This window comes from Suricata suricatta, chromosome 12, assembly GCF_006229205.1.
Source record: "Suricata suricatta isolate VVHF042 chromosome 12, meerkat_22Aug2017_6uvM2_HiC, whole genome shotgun sequence".
Taxonomy (NCBI): domain Eukaryota; kingdom Metazoa; phylum Chordata; class Mammalia; order Carnivora; family Herpestidae; genus Suricata; species Suricata suricatta.
This window is the reverse complement of record NC_043711.1, coordinates 22,383,869-22,403,446: the sequence shown is the minus strand read 5'-3', so window position 1 is coordinate 22,403,446 and position 19,578 is coordinate 22,383,869. Positions and strand designations below refer to the sequence as shown.

The following is a 19,578-nucleotide window of genomic DNA, read 5'->3' as shown; positions in this document are numbered from 1 at the left end:
GAACACGTTCAGGAAGTCCTGCCGATATCCTCCCTGAGTATTGTTTATGGACATAATTAAGGTAGGCAGATCCCAGCTCGATGGCCAAAACTATAGGCTCAGGGAGCCTCAGGTTTCATCCCCAGATGTTTGAAAAGGGAATACAAGGGTCTCCCTATGGAGAATAGTGGATTTCCCAAAATCTACTGGAAAGAGGAATTTCATTGATGAGGAATAAGGGTGATTTCTCTACTAATAAAGTTAGCTGAAAAGCAAGGGGCTTCTCTGTAATAAAGACCCAGCAAAATGAAAACAAGTATGAGCTACCAAGCAGTGCAGGGCTCAGATTCAGGCTGGAGTTGGGGGACCCTTCTGTTGGGCTGTTGGGATCGAGTTAGAAGATCAAGTCAGACCTCTGTGCACATGGCATTTAAAACTCAAAGCAGCCGAGGATTCACAGGGGGATGCAGAAACCTCACCATTTTTTATTTAATGTTTATTTATTTTGAGAGAGAAAGAGACAGAGTGTGAGCAGAGGAGGGGCAGGGGCAGAGGGAGACACAGAATCTGAAGTAGGCTTCAGGCTCTGAGCTGTCCACACAGAGCCCAACACAGGGCTCAAACTCATGAACCTTGAGATCATGCTCTGAGCCGAAGTCAGATGCCAAACCAACTCAGCCACCCAGGCGCCCCCAGAAACCTCATCTTGACCTAAATGTTCTTGTTCTTCCCTCCCCTCCACAAATGGTTACTGAGTACCTACTAGGCATCCAGCACCGTATCTAGTACTAAGCTTTAGTCCTAGAAAAGTACTAAAAGTGGGGAAGGAAACAGGAGCGGATCTTGTATCTGCTGGAGAGATACTCACTGCAGAAATAATGACACCAATCATCCATCAGCACTGCATTTAGGTGCTGCCAAGATGCTCAAGGTGCTAGAGACTCCCTAACCTGGAAGCCTTTCTTCAGGTCCCTGGCCACCCTCTGCCTTCCCAGAGAAGCTCAGCTGGGAGTGTTCGGGAGGCTTCCGTGCTCCCTCGGTCCGCCCCAGGGCCTCAGACCAGAAGGGGGTGCTGGCGAGCAGGTTAAAAGTAAGGCTTTGGTGCAGAGTTGCTTAACCCGCTGTCAAGTCAGTTTTGTCACCTATAAAAGGGTCATACTATAATATCTATACCATAAGGGTGCTGCCAGGATTAAACGAGCTGATACTTGCAAAGCACTCAGAGAAGTGCTGCACCAGCACCGGCTCCTTCCTTCTGGGAAAGCCTCCTGAGCACACGTGTGTGCCAGGCACTGCTCTGGTCACTTGGGGCACGCTGAGGGACAAAACAGACCCAGCACCCTGCCCTCGGATGGTCATGTTTCTAGTGGATGGGACACCAGGCACAATTTGCCTCCTTGTGATATTTATATGGTATGCTACAGACCCGAAATGCTGCTGTTAAAAGGAAAGCGGTAACCAAGGTTACTGGTGGTCAGGGCCGGGGATAACATTAAATGGGAGCGTCAGGGTAGGTCTCGTTAAAAAGATGGTGTCTGGGCAAAGAGATGAAGAAAGTGAGGAGTGAGTCAACTGGCAATCGAGGGGCAGAGTGTCCCAGGGAGAGAGAACAGCAAGTGCTGAAGACCTACGGCGACCGTGTGCCCGGCGCGGCGGAGAGCAGCAGGCTGTGCAGGGAGCATGGGGGGCAGCAGTCGAGAGGCTGGGCTGAATGCACACCCGTCTCTCTCTTGGGACATCAGCTGAAACTCAGCAAGGCGTGGGGAGCTAGTCAGGCTTGGGGGGGAAATTTTGCCCTCAATTTTGGTAAAACCAGCCTCCGATTTTTGAAGTTCTGGCTGCTGTGTGGAGAAGAGGCTGTGGAGCCTTCTGATGAAGCCAATCTACAGGAAGCCTGGGATGAAATGTGATTTGGTGGAAATTTAAATGCAGGTATCAGAGCAACAGGGGGTGGAAAAGCACAGCTGGCTTCTAGACCTGCAGGCTCCTGTCCCTGACACCGGGGCACCTTTCCAGATGGTAGGGGTGTACTCTGCCCTCCTCTTAGTCCCGCAAAGCACCCTCTCCCGCCCATCCCAGGAAGGAAATGCAGGAAAGTGGGCAACAGCTCACCTGGTGAGGTGGTGAACACACAAGATGGCCAGATGGCCCCCAAGCAGCTCCCACTAGCAGAGGCACACGGAGCCTCTGCCTGAGGACACCTCTGTGGACTGTGCCAGCCTAGCTCAAAATCCATGGTCCCCCATGGGCAGGCTGTTGTGAGGCTTCCCGCCAAACCATCCGTGGGGGAGCGTTTTGGCCAATGAGGTCGGGAAACTGATATAAGGCTGCGTAACAGGACTAAGCACTTCCAAGCCCGCTCCAGCAGCCACACATTCTGGAACCTGCTGGGCCAGGTCCGCATCCTCCTCCCTCACCGCAGGGCCGCTGCCCGAGGATGTTTGCTCCGGTCACGCACCTGCAGAGCCTGGCCCACCCTCCGGCAGACCAGTCTCTTCTCCACCACTGGCATTCGCCATCACTGAGGCCTGCTCCACAACCCAGCCCTGGCGGCGTGGGTTCCGCACCACCCCCTCCCCTTTCCCAGATGAGGATACTAGGCGTGAGATTCAGTCACTTGCCCACAGTCACCTCACTCAGAGACAGTAAAGCCTTAACCACTCTAGAAAAGAGAGAACTAATACAAAAGCAACACTACTTTTCAAATCTCCTTTTTACGTTGCTAATACAGACAGGCTGCTCATCTGAATTGAGGAACATTAACTATCATGTAGACTAACTCATTAATGACTGTGAATGACTAAATAGATCTCAGTTCTGTGTATATGTTTATTCATGAAACAGGTGAAAGGAAAGGCTTAAAAATGTTTTTTTAAATGCATTTGAATACTTTAATCTTCTTATAAGTCAACCAAGACACTACATAAGATTAATCCAAATTCAGGGATAAAAATGTACTTTCTATTTTCCACATGTGAAAACCTATTGCTACACCATCTTGGATCCACCCAGTACAACCACATTTTAACTACAGCAGAGGATTTTCACCGTAAGAGTGGTTGTCAACCATGGCGACAATGATGAGAATACACCATCGTGTCCCTCCCCGCTCTGTGGCCAGCCCCGATCCTGTTGGCACATCATCTCGTTTCATTCTGAACCACACTGCAAGGTGTGCATAATTAGCCCCAATATACAGATGAGAGGGACAGGTCTGTGGGCACCCGGATGCCACCCTCTTCCCATCAGGCAGCACGGCTTCCTTACGCTTGCCCCTCCTCAAGAGCCCTACTCAATAGTCCAAGAGGAATAAAAGCCAGGAAATAAGAACTTGACTTGTCATTAGCCTGCAAACAATGCTGAACTCATTCAGCAAGTTTCCAGTTATTGCTGGGTGTGCCTCAGCACCAAATCCACCCGGCTTAGTGAGGCTGGGGCTGGGGCTCTGCTTTGCCAGCTGTTTCTGGCCAGGCTCTGCCAGAAGGGCCAGCAGGGGAAGGCTGTAAGAACAGAGGAAGGATGTGGGACTTTCCCCTCCTGTTTCGTTCCTGTCGGCTTCTGGTTCCCAGCGCCATGGCTCCAGCAAGGCTCCTGGCCCTGGGCAGGGACAGCTCATTCTGGGAGCAGCGAACGAAGCTAGTTTATAGTGTCCCTAACACTCCCAAAATCAGAGACCCCAGCACCCACTCCTCAAAACCCTTTACCCTCTCCAACCAGCATGCCCTTCTTAGGAGTCTGTGTGCCTGCCCCAAGTCCTCTCCTCCTGGCTTCTAAGTCTTCCCGAACAACCTCTCCTCTCCCTTCACCTCTCCTGCTCACCCCACCAGTTGGGGGACAGCGTCTGTTGCCTGACGTTGCTAATTCCATGACACCCTACACTTCTCTTTATGCTCTTTGTGGTCAACATTCTTAACATTAAATTCTCTCTGCTAAAATAACTGATAGGCTTCTGTCCTTATCTGGACCCTACCCAATCCACTGGGAACTCAACGGTGTTGAGTGACATTTCTCAGCATGCTCCAGTGTGGACAGTTTTCACCCACTGAGCCACAGAGGGATCCTAAGACCCTCCTCACTCACCAAGTGTGGTCTGTGAGCCGTCTATCAAAATGTCAATTCCAGGGCTGCCCCTGCAGAGAGTGGGACCCAGGAAATATTCTTTTTCTTGTAAGTGCCCCCAACCACAAACCCCTCTGGGCACACAGGTGTGGAGACAGTCTGACATGGGTCAGGATCAGAGAACCCCGGTTTCATAGCTGTGCACTCTGGGCAAGTGACTTAATCTCTCTGAGCCTGGGCTCCCTCACATATAAGATATGAATGGCACTAGGAGTGTCTATCCATAAAGCAGAGATAAGAATAAAATGAGCAGAGGAAGCATTTGACTCTGGGCCTAGCACAGGGGCGGGGACAGGAAGGAATGCACACTGTCCCCTCGCTGCTTTGTGGAGACAGCGTGGCCGGGAGGAGGCCAAGGCCCCAGCGCCAAGCCCGGGGAGACGAACAGCACTGGGAGCTGCAGGGACAGTGCCCAGGAGGCTGTCTGAGCCCCCGACACGAAGTGATTTTTCAATGGCTGGCAGTAGCCATGCCCCAGTGGGCCTCGTTCCCGACTTGTCTCGTCATGCTCTTCTCGCTGGAGTCACACAATGTCTAATACCAGCAGAAGTAATTAAAAATAGACCGGGAGACAGCGAACCGTTTCAACCCTCCCTTCAGCGGCAAGGAGGGCCCCCGTGCGCTCTTCCCGCAGAGACTGAAAATGCCTTTTCCTGTCATACCGTTGACTGACCACGAGAAATGAATGTTCCTGCTATTTTCCTAAGACAGCTTGAGGATTTATCACCCTTGAAAAAATACAGCAGCGACACACACTGACCCAAAACTTTCAGACCAAGATGTGACTTGAGTCAGGGAAGGAGGGAGAGACAGAGGGAGGGAGGGAGGGAAGGAGGAGACAGAGAAATGTAACCCCCCAACTGAGCCTTGAAATAAAACTGCTGGGGGCACAGGGACTACTTGCCTATTGCCTACTGCCCCCGCCCCCCCGAAATCAGTTGTGATGAGCTGTCAATACCAAAGCTGCATACCTAGCTAGGTCCATGCCTTGTGCGCTGGTTCCCTGTACGATAGGCAGACAGCACTTCGGAAAACAGCTCACGTCTCTCTCCTATTCAAGAGCCTTCCGAGGCTCCGCACTGCCCTTGGATCACAATCAAAACTCTGTACTGTGCCCACCGAAGCCTGGAGGAGTGAACACCTGCCTGGCCCTCCCGCCTCCCCATGGCACTGCCCCCAAGCCCACCAGGCTTCAGCCACCTGCTTTTCATCCAGCTCTGCATGCACGCCCAGCCTTTCCTTTGCAGGGCCCATGGAAATACCGTCCCCTCCGCCCTTCCCTGCTCGGCTCCTTTTACTCACATGTGCTCTCTGCAGGGAGACCTCCCTTGGCCACCCCATTCTCTGTCTCAGGCTAGTGTGTGTCTCCTTCAGAAAATGCATCGTGGATTCTAACAACTGGTCTTTTCACTTGTTTGTTATCTGTGATCTGTTATCTACTCTCTAGGGAGAGAGCTGGTCATGTCAGCCCCCTGCTCCGGGCTCTGGGACAATGGCCTGGGACATGGTGGGCTCTCAATACAAATCTGTTGAATGAATGAATGTCCACCCTGCACCCTACCATACGGCTATTCCTTCTTCTTTACTGCCCTTGCCAACAGCCTCTGCCACCCTTAAGGCCCCACATTACTCTGGTTCTACGGCACGAGGGACAGAGCCAGAGTGCAGGCAGGGTAGGAACAAGAGGAGCACCCCGAAACCCCTTCCTCTATAAGCAGGATGGCCCAAACTCCTTCCCCAGTTGCTACATTTTGCTAAATTCCTTCTCCTGATCAGCTCAAAGAAAGGCAAAGAAAGAACTTTGTAAAAAGCATTGGAAAGTCAGAAAGGGAAACAATGTAATTTAGGAAAAACAAAAGAAAAGAACAAAAAATTCCTTCCAAATTGCCTGAGACTATTTAAGGACTGGGTTCTTAAAAGGATAAGGCCTGACTCAGCTCCGAAGCTCTGCGCTCCAGGGTGGCACATGTCCGAGGGAAGACGAGGAGGGAGGAGTGCCTGGGCTTTCCAAACCCCCCCAGAGCCACCAGGACAGAGCTACGCCTTGCAGCCACTCCTCGGGGCCCCTAAGATATGGCTGGGCTAAGGCTTCCGCTTCCAAATTATGCCAAGGGAGGGAGGCCTGGGGCAAAACGCCCAAGACATCTCCTTCTTGGGGATCTTTGTGACCCCAGGTCAAAGGACAGTGACGTCTAACAGTGTTTCCAAAAGAGCTCCAAAGCCAGACCCCCAAACAATGGTGACCAAGGGCTTCCCTTGGACCCCAAACCTGGAGCCGTTTCTGTCCACATCCTTCCATGCCATCCCCAGCAGGGCATCAAGGATCCTTCACGGACCCTGAGCCCCCGTCATCTCTCCGAGGGCCTCGCTGCTACTGTCCTAGCTTTTGTTCTGGACGTAACTGATAATAGAGCATACAGCACCCATAGTTGATACAGCATTCACCTTTGAAATTCTTTATAAAGAGGAAAATCATTTCACCCAGACAGCTTCGTCCTGAGGCCACATCTGGATCTGCCATCCGCTTCTTCTCTGCCTGTAGCCCCAGTTGGTGGTTCTGTGATCCCTAAATCTCTGACTTTCTGCATACCATTCCCCTGTACTTGGGTTGGAGGGGGCAGGACATGAACTTATTTTCTGAATGACAATGTGTGTGGTATGGACAGCTTTTCCTGGGACCTATGGTCATTTTGTCTTGCTTTTCCCCCTCAAAATCTCTGCATCTGGTTCAGAGTTGAGCCTCAGCATTTGATGCTGGGCTGGTATTCCACCAAATGCTAGTCATGAAACCCTGAGTCAGTTGGGTAGCCTCAGTTTCCTCCTTTGTATAAAGGGGATACAACAGTACTCGCCTCTTGGGTTTCTGTGTGGATTAAATACATGTGCGGCATTTAGAATGGAGGCTGATGCTTCGCATTCGGTGAGCATTAGCTCTCCTTAGTTTTGTTTATACATTTCGGCACAGGAAACCGGCGGAGAGCATTCTCTTATTGAGGGAGAGTCAGGCCCAGAGAAGCATGCGGAGCATCCTCATGCTGCCTGCGCTTCTCATCACAGACACAAGTGAAGGACAGGTGGTGCAGGGGTGTCTAACGGGCACAGAAGGGTCCCTGCCCCGTGTGCACGCCCAGGAAGGGCTTCTCCACTTCACTTACAGAAGCAGCAAGTTGAAACGTGGTCTGTTACATGGTGACTGCAGCCAAATGTCCCTAAGAGGGTATATTACAAAGCAAATAGAGCGATTAGCCCCTAAGCAGGTGGATGTTGACAGGGATTTCAGGAATCCTGTTCTATTTGGATTTGGGGAGCCTCTGGCTTCCTGGGTCTCAGCAAAGAGGGAACATGATTCTCTCCAGGGTGTGCCTTTGATACGGAAGTGGCATGAAAGCTGTGACACTGCTATGTGCTCCTGTCACCACCGTTCCAGGGTCCAAGGGGAGGTTAAGTCTGATATGTATGGAGATCTCACATGCTGGGCACTGGGTCCAGCCCCTGGCAGCGTGCCTGCAGCTCATCCTCCTTCTGAAGGACCCCGTCACTATGTCCCGTAGTCCATCCCTGGTGGCAGCACTGACAGAAAAGGGAAAAAACAGAAACCATGCAGGACAGAAAAGTAGAGAGCATGGCTCCAAGCACAGGAGAGACCTTATCACACAGAGAGCGGTATTTGCAACGAAGGCTCCCCCGTCCTCTGCCATTGATTATGCAGTTAGTACAGTTATTTAAGTGGGAAAAGGCCATGGAAAGGAAGGGAAAAGCCACCATGACTGGCTTATCTGTCAGACAGCCAATCCAGGGATTTCCAAGGGCATCTCAATGACTTTCAACAACATACTTACTGATACCCTGAGATCTGGGGTTGGCAAACATACTCTTCAAGGGCCATACACGTCTCCTTATAGGGCTAGATTTTTTAAATCACTTACCTGCCATTTTCTTACCTATTCACTCTGTCTCACGCATCAGGGAAGGTAATGATAAATCATTCCATAATCTTCTTCTTCTTTTTTTTTTTAGTTCACTTAGAACCTTATGGTGGCAAGTATGACCATTATTCTAATGTAAATGTAGGCAGATTTATTTCTTGAGCAGATCCTGGAATGAGTCCCTTCCATGTTGAAGAATTCATATTTTATTCCAAGTATGTAAGAGCTGCTGTTAAGCTGCTACCCAATGGATATTAGGCAAAAGTAAATGGCACTCAATAAATGAATAAATAGCTCCTCATTTCTGCTCTTAGAAATAAAATGCTGGCAAGGGACACCTTTCACGGACAATCATGATGCTGTCTTCAGACTCATAGTTAAATCGCCAATAACATATTCCTTCTTCCAACTCATTCTCAAATGTTTCATTAAGCAGTTGACTTGAGCAAGGCCCTGGTTAGGCAGTAGCTTTAAAAAGTGACAGCCACAAGTACCCTCCTAGCCTGCTCCCCACTTCCTTCTGCTTTTCCCTTCTGGGAACCCAACTGCCATACTGGAGTCAAGTCTAGGCTACTGCACTGAAGGGAGTGGCCTCACAGCATGACCCTGGAGGACTAGTCCACATGCAGAGGGAAGCCCTCTGGGGGAGAACCGAAACAGCCCGGCTACGCTCCCAGCTTCACGCAGCTTTGGCGGTGACTCTGCTTGACACCATGGGGAGCAGAATCACCATCCGGTTAACCCACAGAATTGCAAGAAATAATAAATTGTTATTTTGAGCCATTAGGTTGGAGGATATTTTACAGTACTGCTATGATAAATGATATCCTTTCCTTTCCCCCTTCTCTTCACCCCTTCTGTTAGTTCTCTACTGCTGCATAACGTGTTACTGCAAACTTAGTTGCTTAAATAAACCCACATTTGCAACCCCGCAGCTTTTTTTTGGGTCAGGAGTCTTGGCACAGCTTAGCTAGGTCTTCTGTTCATGGTCACACAAGGCTGCAGTTAAGGTACTGACTGGGCAGTGTTTTCATCTGGAGGCTCACCTGGGGAAGAATCTGCCTCTAAGCTCATTCCAACTGTTGGCAGGATTTAGTCCTTGCGGCCATAAGACTGAGGCCCCAGTTTTTTGCTAGCTGTTGGCTGGAAGATATCCTCAGGTCCTGGAGAGTGTCCTCAGCTCCTTGCCAAGGGGTTTCTCCAAAAGCTGCTTCCTTTTCAAACTGCCAGGGAGAGTCTCTGCTCTCAGGGAGCGTCCAGTCGCTCTTTAAAGATTTTCTATTAAGTAAGGCTTACCCAGGATATCCTTTTTGATTAACTCAAACCAACTGACTTGAGACCTTGAGGACATCTACAAAATTCCCTCACCTTCTTATATTCTATTGGTTAGAATGAAGTCACAGAACCCACTCATACTCAAGGGGAGATTATACAGGGGGTAAACCTCGATGGGGGAATCATGAGACCACCCTAGGGCCTCTGTGTCACACTTCTCATCAGGGCTGGGACATGGCACATGGTGGTGGCATTGTTCAGAGATACAGAATCTGTCCCCAAGGACTCACCAAACCAAGGAAGATGAAAGATAGGCCTAGAGGTAATTACAGTACTGGGCGTGAATCTATACTTCCCTAACTACAATCCTAGGGGAGTCTGAAGTTTAGGACTCAAGCAAAGACAAGATGACCTCCGGCTAGAAGAAAAGAGGGGAAGCTCAGGGCAAACTCAAGACAAAAGAGCAAAGCCCCAGAAGCTGGAGAATAGAAGCCACGCCTGGGAAACAGCAAGTACCTGTTAGTCCAGAACTCCACACCTGTGGGCACATAACACACAGGACTGAGGTGGGCTGGGGGCAGACGACAGAATGGGGATGTCATAGCCAAAAGCAGCACACATCTGCCACCTGAGGGGGCAGCCATTTCTTAGCTCCAGGCTCTTTTACTTTTCTTTTTGTGTTATGAGAATGTTGGATCCAGAGTGCCAAGTATACCCCTTTAAGAGAGAAACTAAAATTTTATATACTCTCTCCAAAATTTTTACATTTTTTAAAGAAGAGAATATTAAGCTTATTTATATGTTGGGGAGGGAGGGAGGGAGAGAAAGAGAAAGCATGAGGAGAGGAGGGACAGAGAGAGAGGAGGAAAAAATCCCAAGGGGGCTCCAAACTACTGACGTGGGGCTGAAACTCACAAACTGCGAGATCATGACTTGAAACGAAATCAAGAGTCTGGTGCTGAACTGACTGAGCCATCCAGGCGCCCCAACTCCCTCCAGATTGATCGATTGATTGATTTTTATTTTTTATTTATTTATTTATTTTTGAGAGAGAGAGAGAGAAAGAGGCAGAGCATGAGTTGAGGAGGGGCAGAGAGAGAGGGAAACGCATTATCCCAAGCCAACTCCAAGTTCTGAGCTGTTGAGCAGAGAGCCCAAAGCAGAGCTCGAACTTGTGAACTGTGAGATTATGACCTGAGAAGTCGGATGCTTAGCCGACCGAACCACCCAGGCGCTCCCTCCAGGTTTTCAGGCGCTCCTTCCAGATTTTTAAATGACAATTAGCAGTTGGCAATTTTTTAAACAAAGTATGAGCCAAGAAACACACACCTGTGCACTGGATTTGCTCAAAGAAGCAGGTGCTTGTAAAGTAAGCAGGGGAACAGAAGTAGCCCAGCCCACCACACAACCAAATGCTGGTCCTCAGGTTGTTTCCTATGGTAGTCGCTCCCCAGGAGTGCGGCATCCACGTCACCTGGGAACTTGTGAGGAAGGCACATTCCCAGCCCCAGCCAGTCCTGCTGGATCAGGAGCTCCTGGCATGAGGTAAGCACTAGGTGTTGGAATAAGTCCTTCAGATGATTCTGATGTTTAATCGAGTTTGAGAACCACTGGGAATCACCTTTAGCCTTAAGATCATTTTCCTCTCTCCTGAACCCATTTCCTGTTTCTACAGACTTGAAGATTGCCACTACAGCATGACAAGAGTCCTCCGCTAAATATCTCATGTTCGGGATAACAGAGAGAGATGACTGCTTAGACACTGCACATCTCCTCACCTTGACACAGTGCTAACTCACGCTGGGATCCATGCAGACCTACTGCCCTTACCTTCACAGACAAGTCATCAGGAAGAAAATGTGTATGTGTATGTATATAAACACCGTAAAACTCTCCAGAAGGAGCAGGAGGAATGGGATCCTGCTATGAAACTTCTAATCACAGAAGAAGACTCTCTTGAGGCACCTGAGTGGGTTGGATGGCTCGGCGTCTAACTCTCAGTTTGGGCTCAGGTCATGATCTCGAGGTTTGTGAGACCAAGCCTGACAGTGCGGGGCCTGCTTGGGATTCTCTCTCTCCCTCTCCTTCTCTCTCTGCCTCTCCTCCATGCACATGTGCTCACATGTCCACTCTAATAAAATATTTTTTTTTAAAAAAGACTCTCTTGCTACAAAAGCCAAATCTGCTTCTGTTTGATAATAGTTTATAAGTTGATGAAGCTCTTCTATATAATGTTGAAATTTCCAAGATCCTGGTTCCAATTAATCCAAAAAAGCATCTGGTTGAAAGTTAGTATTGTACCTTTGTCAAGATATGGTGAAATTTGTGTTTGGTCTGAAGAACTGTGACTTGGAAGCCCTCATCCTATGCTTCTCCCTACAACTAAGGACTAGACGTTTAAATACCAATATTACTGGGCAACTGCTCCCCATCAAGCATCACCAAGCGGGGGGGACTCAGAGAATTCAGCATGTGAGACTCGTCTGATAACATATTCGGTCTTGATGAAGCTGCATAAGATAAGGCCCTCTCCTTTCTTATGTATCACCATACGTAAATACATAAATAAGTCAAAACATCCTTCAACATGCTATGACATGTCATGGCATCTGCAAACATTTTACATGACTGCAAAATGTCCCTGGCCCTACCCACATTTACAAGTGCTGTGGTCTCCACCCTGCCGGGCCCCTCGGTCACTCAGCCACACCTGAGGTCTGTGCGTTAGGAATTGGCCATGTGTCCAGCATTGTGTTGTGTGCTCCAGGAGCACACATGTATCCAGCACATCCCTCCCTTCACATGAGGTGTATCTATGCAGGAATTACCTCTGGCCTCTGTTGGGAGCTATTTGAACTCACCGGTAGAGTGAAAATTCCTGGTGAGGGTAAGGCAAGTTTGCACGGTCTCTTGCCCCCAGATAGCTCCCAAAATCTACCCTCTTGAAACTCATTTTTGCTTGAGCACCAAACCTCAGAGTGTTTTGCTAATTAGAGTCAGGAGCTGGCTGTCCCCCCAGCCCCCCACCCTGTCCCTGAGATGTGCCCACACCTGGTCAGGGAAAAGATAAGCAAGTAAACTAGATACACCCTAATGCAACACATAACTTTCCCCTAAGCAATATGGATAACTGAATACCTTCTGGGCCTGAATGCCTTTGTGATAGTCACTACTGCATAAAATGTATCTATCATCTTTGGGATTATGAGAGCAAGCAGATCTCCTGAGAACTTGTCTTTCTGGGAACTTCCTCTTAGAGTGATAACAGCCTAATGACCCTTACTCATAAAAACTGACCTTTACTAAAGAATTCTGTTTGCCTCTTGGTTAAAGGTCGTTTCCTTGAGGCTAGACCTGAGGTTTTGTAAAAATACCTATGACACCTTGAGTGCCTGTGGCTAAAATTGTAAAACTTATCTATTGGAAATCATTTACTGCCCTTTCTTGTCCTTGTACCTTTTGCCATAAATAAACCTTGAGAACCAGACAAGACGGAGACGCCTGCCAGATGGGCAGCGGTGCTTGTCTGGGGATCAGAATGAAACACAAGGCTCTCCCACTTTCTCTTTGGCCTGCATCGTCATCCTTCGGGGGACCCCTGGACCTGCAGGAGCTGGACTCCGGCAGGCCTCTACCTGTCCCCAGAAACCATCACCTGAAATCCCACATCTAAAATCACCCTGTCCATCTTATTCGAGGGCTGGGTTCTAAGGCAGTGCTTATTGTAGGAGCTGCAATCCGCCACATTTGTCCCAGGGCATCCCTGAAGCCATGTCAGAGTCCCACATTCACTGAGAAAACCCGCACGGTGAACTTCTCCCCCAGCTTCAGAAGTGATGGCTGTTTCTAAGGCTGAGCACCAGGAGAAGAAGCTGGCACCCACTTAGGGACCATGTTGTTCACAAGGTATGTATCTTTAAAAAGCAGACACACACTCGGGGAGGTGAGATGTCAGCGTTATCAGAGAAATGTGGGGACCAAGAAGGACTAAGGGAACATGGAATGGCATGTCATATTCCCTCAGTGGTACATGCTCTCTGGATACAGCGGAAGACACAGCTGTCATTTGTCTTTTCTTGCTTTTTGCTAAGTGTTATGGTTAGTTCAGTTCCAGGAAATTAAATATAAAAAATAGATAAAACAGGACACACTTGGTCTGAATGGTCTCATGCACTTACAGAGACAGAGTAATACCAATGGCTCATGGGACAGGACAGTGCCTCTGTGTTAGCCCTGGGACAGCACCCTCTCTCACTGGCCTTTGTCCTGTGAAAACCCCACCATGCAGATGACACAGAGATCACCCAATGCTAATCTGCTGACTGGTGCCTACTTGAGGAACTTATTAAAAACATGGATTACCACACCACATTCTTAGATATTTTGATTCTGTAGGTATGGGATAGAGTACAAGTGTCCAGAATTTTAAAAAATCTCTCCAGGGAATTCAAACTGGCTAACAGCCTGAGAGTCTCTGGTTTAGGCACTGAGAGACACCAAAAGTGTTAATATCCACCATTGACACCTTAACATATGGGTTCAGCAGATAAATAAATGTCAACTCGGAGTGCAAAGAAGGAATCAAAATAGAGAACAAGCTTTGACAAGGGTGGGAAACAGCTCTAGGAGATGGAGAGAAGCTTCTGGGTGGTAAGGAGGGTAGTGAGGGTGGTGGAGGAGGAACCAGAGAAACACAGAAGCATCCAAGACAGGACTGGGCAGCCACCATGGCCAACGTCACCATCTGTAGATGCCGGACTCACCAAGCAGCTCTGGCTCCACGGAAGACAGAAGTGCTGCCCAATATGGACCAAGCATGCTTCTCAATGAGTCTTTCACTGAACACATTGATCATGTCTTTACAGGTTTCTTCTCTCCTCCCAAAGGTTTCATTTCGGAAACAAGGAAAGCCATAGTATTTGGTTTGGTCAACCAAAAACTACAAGCCCAAGAAACAGTAGGTCATTATGAGATTAAGCCTCGATGGGGTACCTATCCCTGGACAAGCTGGGGGTTACAGCACAACACAGGCACTCCATGGACCGCGCTGCACGGCATCAGCATCAACTCACCTTCCGATCTGGCCAATTGTACTTCGCAAAGATAGTGTCATAGGTGTCCACTGCCCCGTCGGTGATGAGCATGATGGCCTGGCTGCAGATGCTCCCTTGCCCGGTGTGGTTGAACTGCGGGAAGAAATAGGTTCAGACTAACAAGCACAGGGAGTTCTGTGTGTCTGTGAGACTTCAGAGGCGTGAGGGCTTGCGCCTGGGAAGCCTCTCAAAACAAGAGCTCGTTCTGCTTCACCAAATGCAACCTACATCACAAGTCTCTCCTCATGCATTCACCGTATCTGCTCTGACAAACTGGAATGAAATCCAGACCGCAGAGGGGATTTCTGAGACACACACTCAGGGTGGGAAGTGAGGTTCGAGGACACACAACTTCTCTTACCTTCAAGCACAGGCAGCGCTTCACGATACAAGCCCCAAAGGCACTGGCACAGTCACCCTTTGAACACATTATATGGGTGGCAGGATACATGGCAGGCAGTGTCTCTTTTAAAATCTAAATGAGTCTGGTTTGATGCGTACAGACTGTACTATATAATAAAATCAGGAGGTTTTGGACACATAGAGAAAAAAGTCAGGAACATGCCTATTCATACGAGAAGCTTAGGCACCCCCCTTTTTTAGGGTTTGTTTTAAATACGTATTTGTTACAGGTGCTTCGGGGCTCAGTCGGTTGAGCATCTGACTTCAGCTCAGGTCATGATCTCATGGTTCATGGGTTCGAGCCCCGCATCAGGCTCTGTGCTGACAGCTAGCTCAGAGGCTGGAGCCTGCTTCGGATTCTATCTCTCCCTTTCTCTCTCTGCCTCTCCCTGGCTCATGCTCTTTCTCTCTCACTTTCTCAAAAATAAATAAATAAACTTAAAAAAAACCTTTATGTATTTGTTAGCATGTAACATTACATGTTAGTTTTTTACATATTTATTTTGTCACATACTAGTTTATTAACATATTATGTAGAGCAGGCTGAAATCCCGAGATCATGCCCACTGGTGTGTAAGACCCTAAATTTCTCCAACATTCAGTTTTACATGGTGTTATAAAAGCTCCCAGTCTTTGAGAGTGGAGACCGGGTGACCAGACTGGGTACCAGAGCCTTCCCTTCCTCACCAGGTGCCCTTTTCTTGACTCAGCATTAGAGAACTCCCTTAATGAATGCCATTAATGCTACAATTCAAAGCAACACCATGTCCTTTAAATACCCTATAATTCTATGACAATGCCGAGGCATGAAAACTTACAAAAAGTATTTAACTTCAGTAGTGAAAACTCCCACCATAATAGTTGGTGAAGTGTAGTCATTAATTCTCAGATTATTTAATAGTGCCCACACAGAGCTGGGGATAAAACATATAAAATCCCCCTCCCTTGTGTAGTTTATATTCTATGTGGGGAGACATATAAAAACAAAGTAAAAAGTAAATTTTGTTGTATGTGTGATAATGGCAATGTCAAGAAACAAAAAAAAAAGAGGAAAGAGAGCAAAGCAGAGGGATGGAAAATGGGGGGGTGGATAGGGAAGACCTCACTGAGAAGGTGTTGTATGAATAGCACCTGTAGGAGGTGAGTCCTGGGGGAGGGGCATCAGAGAGGACAAAGAGCGTGTGCAAAGTCACTGAGCAGGTACATTTGATCTGTTGACCATGGCACTGGGTAAGGATGGAGACTATTCTTGGATTTGCTGCTGGTTCCTGGTGAGCTGGAGAGCTAATAAAACATTCAAGTTGAATGTTTAATGTTTAGTCTCTGTCCACATAGAATTCTCATGTGGAGACTGAAGTTATGACTTGAGAGAATATTATAACTAGCTGGATGAATAACTGGATAGAAGGATGAATGGAAGGACGGATGGATGGAAGGAGGGAGGGATGATAGGTGGATAGAAGAATGGATGAAGGGAGGGATGAATGAATAGGTAGGTGATTAGAAGGATGGAGGGAGGGAGGGATGGATAGAAGGGTGGATGGAGGGACAGAGGGAGGAAGGGATAGATGGATAGAGGATGAATGGATGGATGGATGGATGAATAGAAGGATGGATGGATAGAAGGATAGATAGATGGAGGGATGGAAGGATGGATGGACTGATAGAAGGATGGATGTAGGGAGGGAGGGATGAATGGACAGAAGGATGGATAGATAGATGGGAGGGTTGGGGATGGACAGAAGGATGGATGGAGGGAGAGATTGATGGATTAATAAAAGGATGGATGGATGGAAGGATCGAGGGAAGAAAAGAGGGAGGGGATAGGGAGGGGGGAGGGAGAGAAGGAAGGAAAGATGGACAAAAAGAATTGCTTGGGGCCATATTGGGACAGAGCAGAGCCACCTAAAAGGTGCATGGACTGCCATAGTATAGTGAAAATCCCATCCCAGCACCACCAGCTGTGTGCCTGCAGTAAGTTCTCATTTCAGAGTGTCCTTTCCTTTATTTACAAAATGAGACTACCATGCTTACATGGTTGTTACAATGCTGGTTAAATGTTCACTATATGCCAGGTGACAAGTATTAATTTACTTAATCTTGACTAGCCTCTGAGATAGGTACTATCATTATCACCATTTTGCAAGTGGGGAAATTGAGGCACAGAGAGATGAGTTAACTTGCCCAAGGTCACACAGCTACCATCTGTAATGGCCAGGATATAAATCCAGGCAGTCGAGTTCCAGAATCTGCTCCCAGATTCAGCACACTCTGTGGCCTCCCAGTCAAGAGATGAAGGTCCTTGAGAGGATACATGGCAGGCCTCTCATTTCCTTCACCTGCTTGTCCCTCTCCCCACTCTCTCCAGAATTCTAGGGCCACATGGCGGTCGTCAGGTCCTCCACTCTGACAGTGGGTGTTCCTCAAATTTTGTGCCTTAGGCTCACTTTAGTCCTGGCAGCCATTCTTGCAACTGAGACTGGACCAGCGTCCTTGAATTAATGAGCACACATGGCCCATGACAGAATATCAGAAATTCTCAAGTAGGTACTAATACTTGTGAACTAAAGCCATCACACATAACTATGGTTCTACTCTATCAGTATAACTTACTATCCCAGAAAACTCCTGCTCAGGAAGATAAAAATTACAAATAACTTCATTGCTTATTTTAGGAACATCTTGAATGGCCCATCAGCTCTTCAGTAGAAACTGTCACAGGACAATTTATACCCTAAGACTCTTGGAAAAAACCCTATCCTCAAAATCTTCTCTCTGCTGCATCCCCCAATCCTAAACAAGAGCATTAGGATTCTCACCGAGTCTTAACCAAGCCCCTTCCTTCTCCTGCACTCTCAATGACCCACACTCAAGCACACGTCATGGTCTCTCGTACATGACTTTGTCCCTTTCACTCTGAGACATTACTAAGATTCTATGGTCATAGTGCAGCCAGAGGGAACACCTCTGCAGTCTTGTCCTATCAACAGGTTGTTCTGGAAACGTTTTGGGGAGGCTGCATTCAACACAGTCTTCAGATCACTGAGGAAAGCCGGCAATGGGCTACTGAATAAAGGTGATCTGTTCGTCAGCTGAAAGAGGCTGTAAAAGGGGAAAAAATCGAGACACCCCGGGCCTGTTGTTCATGCAACTCAGTCGAAAGTACCCTGGAAAACCTCTCCCAAACAAAAGGCCAGAAAGAGTGGGAAATGAAGCTATCTGAATGATGCAGATGAAGAGGGGCTGCCCTGAGCTGTTTATTTAAAGACATCACTTTCCTCCCTGGCTGCGCCCCTGGCATTCTCTGCAGCAATCTACAGTTGGAGAATTTTGAAGAATGCAATTAACTTCAAATGCTTTGATGAGTAATATCTCTTCTCTGCATATTTGTCTAGACCTTTTTTTTTTTGAATAGCGGGAGTGATGAAAGTGTTTTCCATAATAATAACAATGACAAGGGCTTGATGAGGAACTACAATTAGCTCAGTGATTCATCAGTTACCAGCGAAAATTTCAATGCATCCTGACATTTAGAGCATTTGGTTGTGATTAACAGCCTTTGAAATGTCACCGAATTTTATTTAATTGGCTAAGAAAAATTTTTAAAAGGTAATCACTGCAAAGATCATATTCATCGCCAAAAAAGATAATTGCGGGTGTCACATGACAAGGTAGATGCTAACTACTGTAGCAAAGTGGCTCTGTGTTCTTACAGAAACTAATGAATGCAGCCACGATCAATAGCTGGAAGGGTCTTAGAAGTTTATTTGAACCCTCTTTTCAAAGTCCTTTGTACAACCACTGCAGGCCTTCAAGTCGCCCGAGCAAATATGGACGCTGAAATGCAGGTAATTGCAAAAGAGAATTAACTTCATCTAGTTGCAGTAACCTCTGAACCACTCTGAGCCCTGGCTATAATCACAATTCCAATTGTGTGTGTGCGTGTGCGTGAGGGAGGGAGACGGACACAGAGAGAGACACAAACACACACACAATGCGTGTGTGTGTGTGTAATTGAGAAATACCTCTTGATTCCTACTGGCTGGCAAAGGCAGGCGCGGTACACAGAGGAGAATTATACCACTTAAAGGTCATACTGATGAAGTGGAAAATGGCGAAAGCTTCATTTTCATGGGAGATTAACCATCTCTGTGTTTTTCAAGATGTTTGGCTATTTAAAAGCCCAGTGGCAAGAGACAGGATGGAAATGTTTCTCTCTCGGTGATAAACGTGCACTCAAAATGCGGGGCCAACCACCCACCAGTCTCAACCAGGGATATTTTGTGACATTTCTGGCCCTTCCATTTCTTGCTATCTGGAGTTTATATGGGATCCGTTAGGTTTTCTGACTGGCCAGACCCCAGAGGGTTTTTACAGGTGAAGGCAGAGCAGAGATGCGTGTGGAAGGTTTCCCTGGTTCAAAAATACTTCTGTCATCAGGACTGAAGGAAAGAAATCCACCGTGTGTTGGCGATTTCTCTGGACCTGCGAGGTGCTGGGGGTTAATAGAGCCCGTTGGAGTGTACACACACATTATGCCTGAGGCGTGCTTGGTGAGCTGTGACTTCTACAAGAGCCTACCCCCCACGTTCTGATATGATAGAAGGAGTTCCTGAGTCAGTACGCTGGAGCACTGGCATAAATATGTTTTTAAAAGTTCTGTCCCCTGCAGGACTTTGAAGACCTTGGACATGCACAGGTGTGTTGTGAGTCTCTGGGACAAGAGGATGGCATCTCCCCACCTCGACAACACCTGTGGTATCCTGGTAGACCAGCATCGACTG

At 47.9% G+C, this 19,578-nt stretch overlaps 1 protein-coding gene across 1 annotated transcript in view; it reads right to left on the bottom strand.

Moving 5' to 3' along the window:
- CACNA2D3 (calcium voltage-gated channel auxiliary subunit alpha2delta 3) overlaps positions 1-19,578 on the bottom strand; it is an 833,443-nt gene that overhangs the window by 364,872 nt on the left and 448,993 nt on the right. The window contains exon 13 of the mRNA XM_029917881.1: positions 14,372-14,485. Coding sequence (XP_029773741.1) covers positions 14,372-14,485 — 114 coding nt within the window. The remainder of the gene's footprint in view (positions 1-14,371; positions 14,486-19,578) is intronic.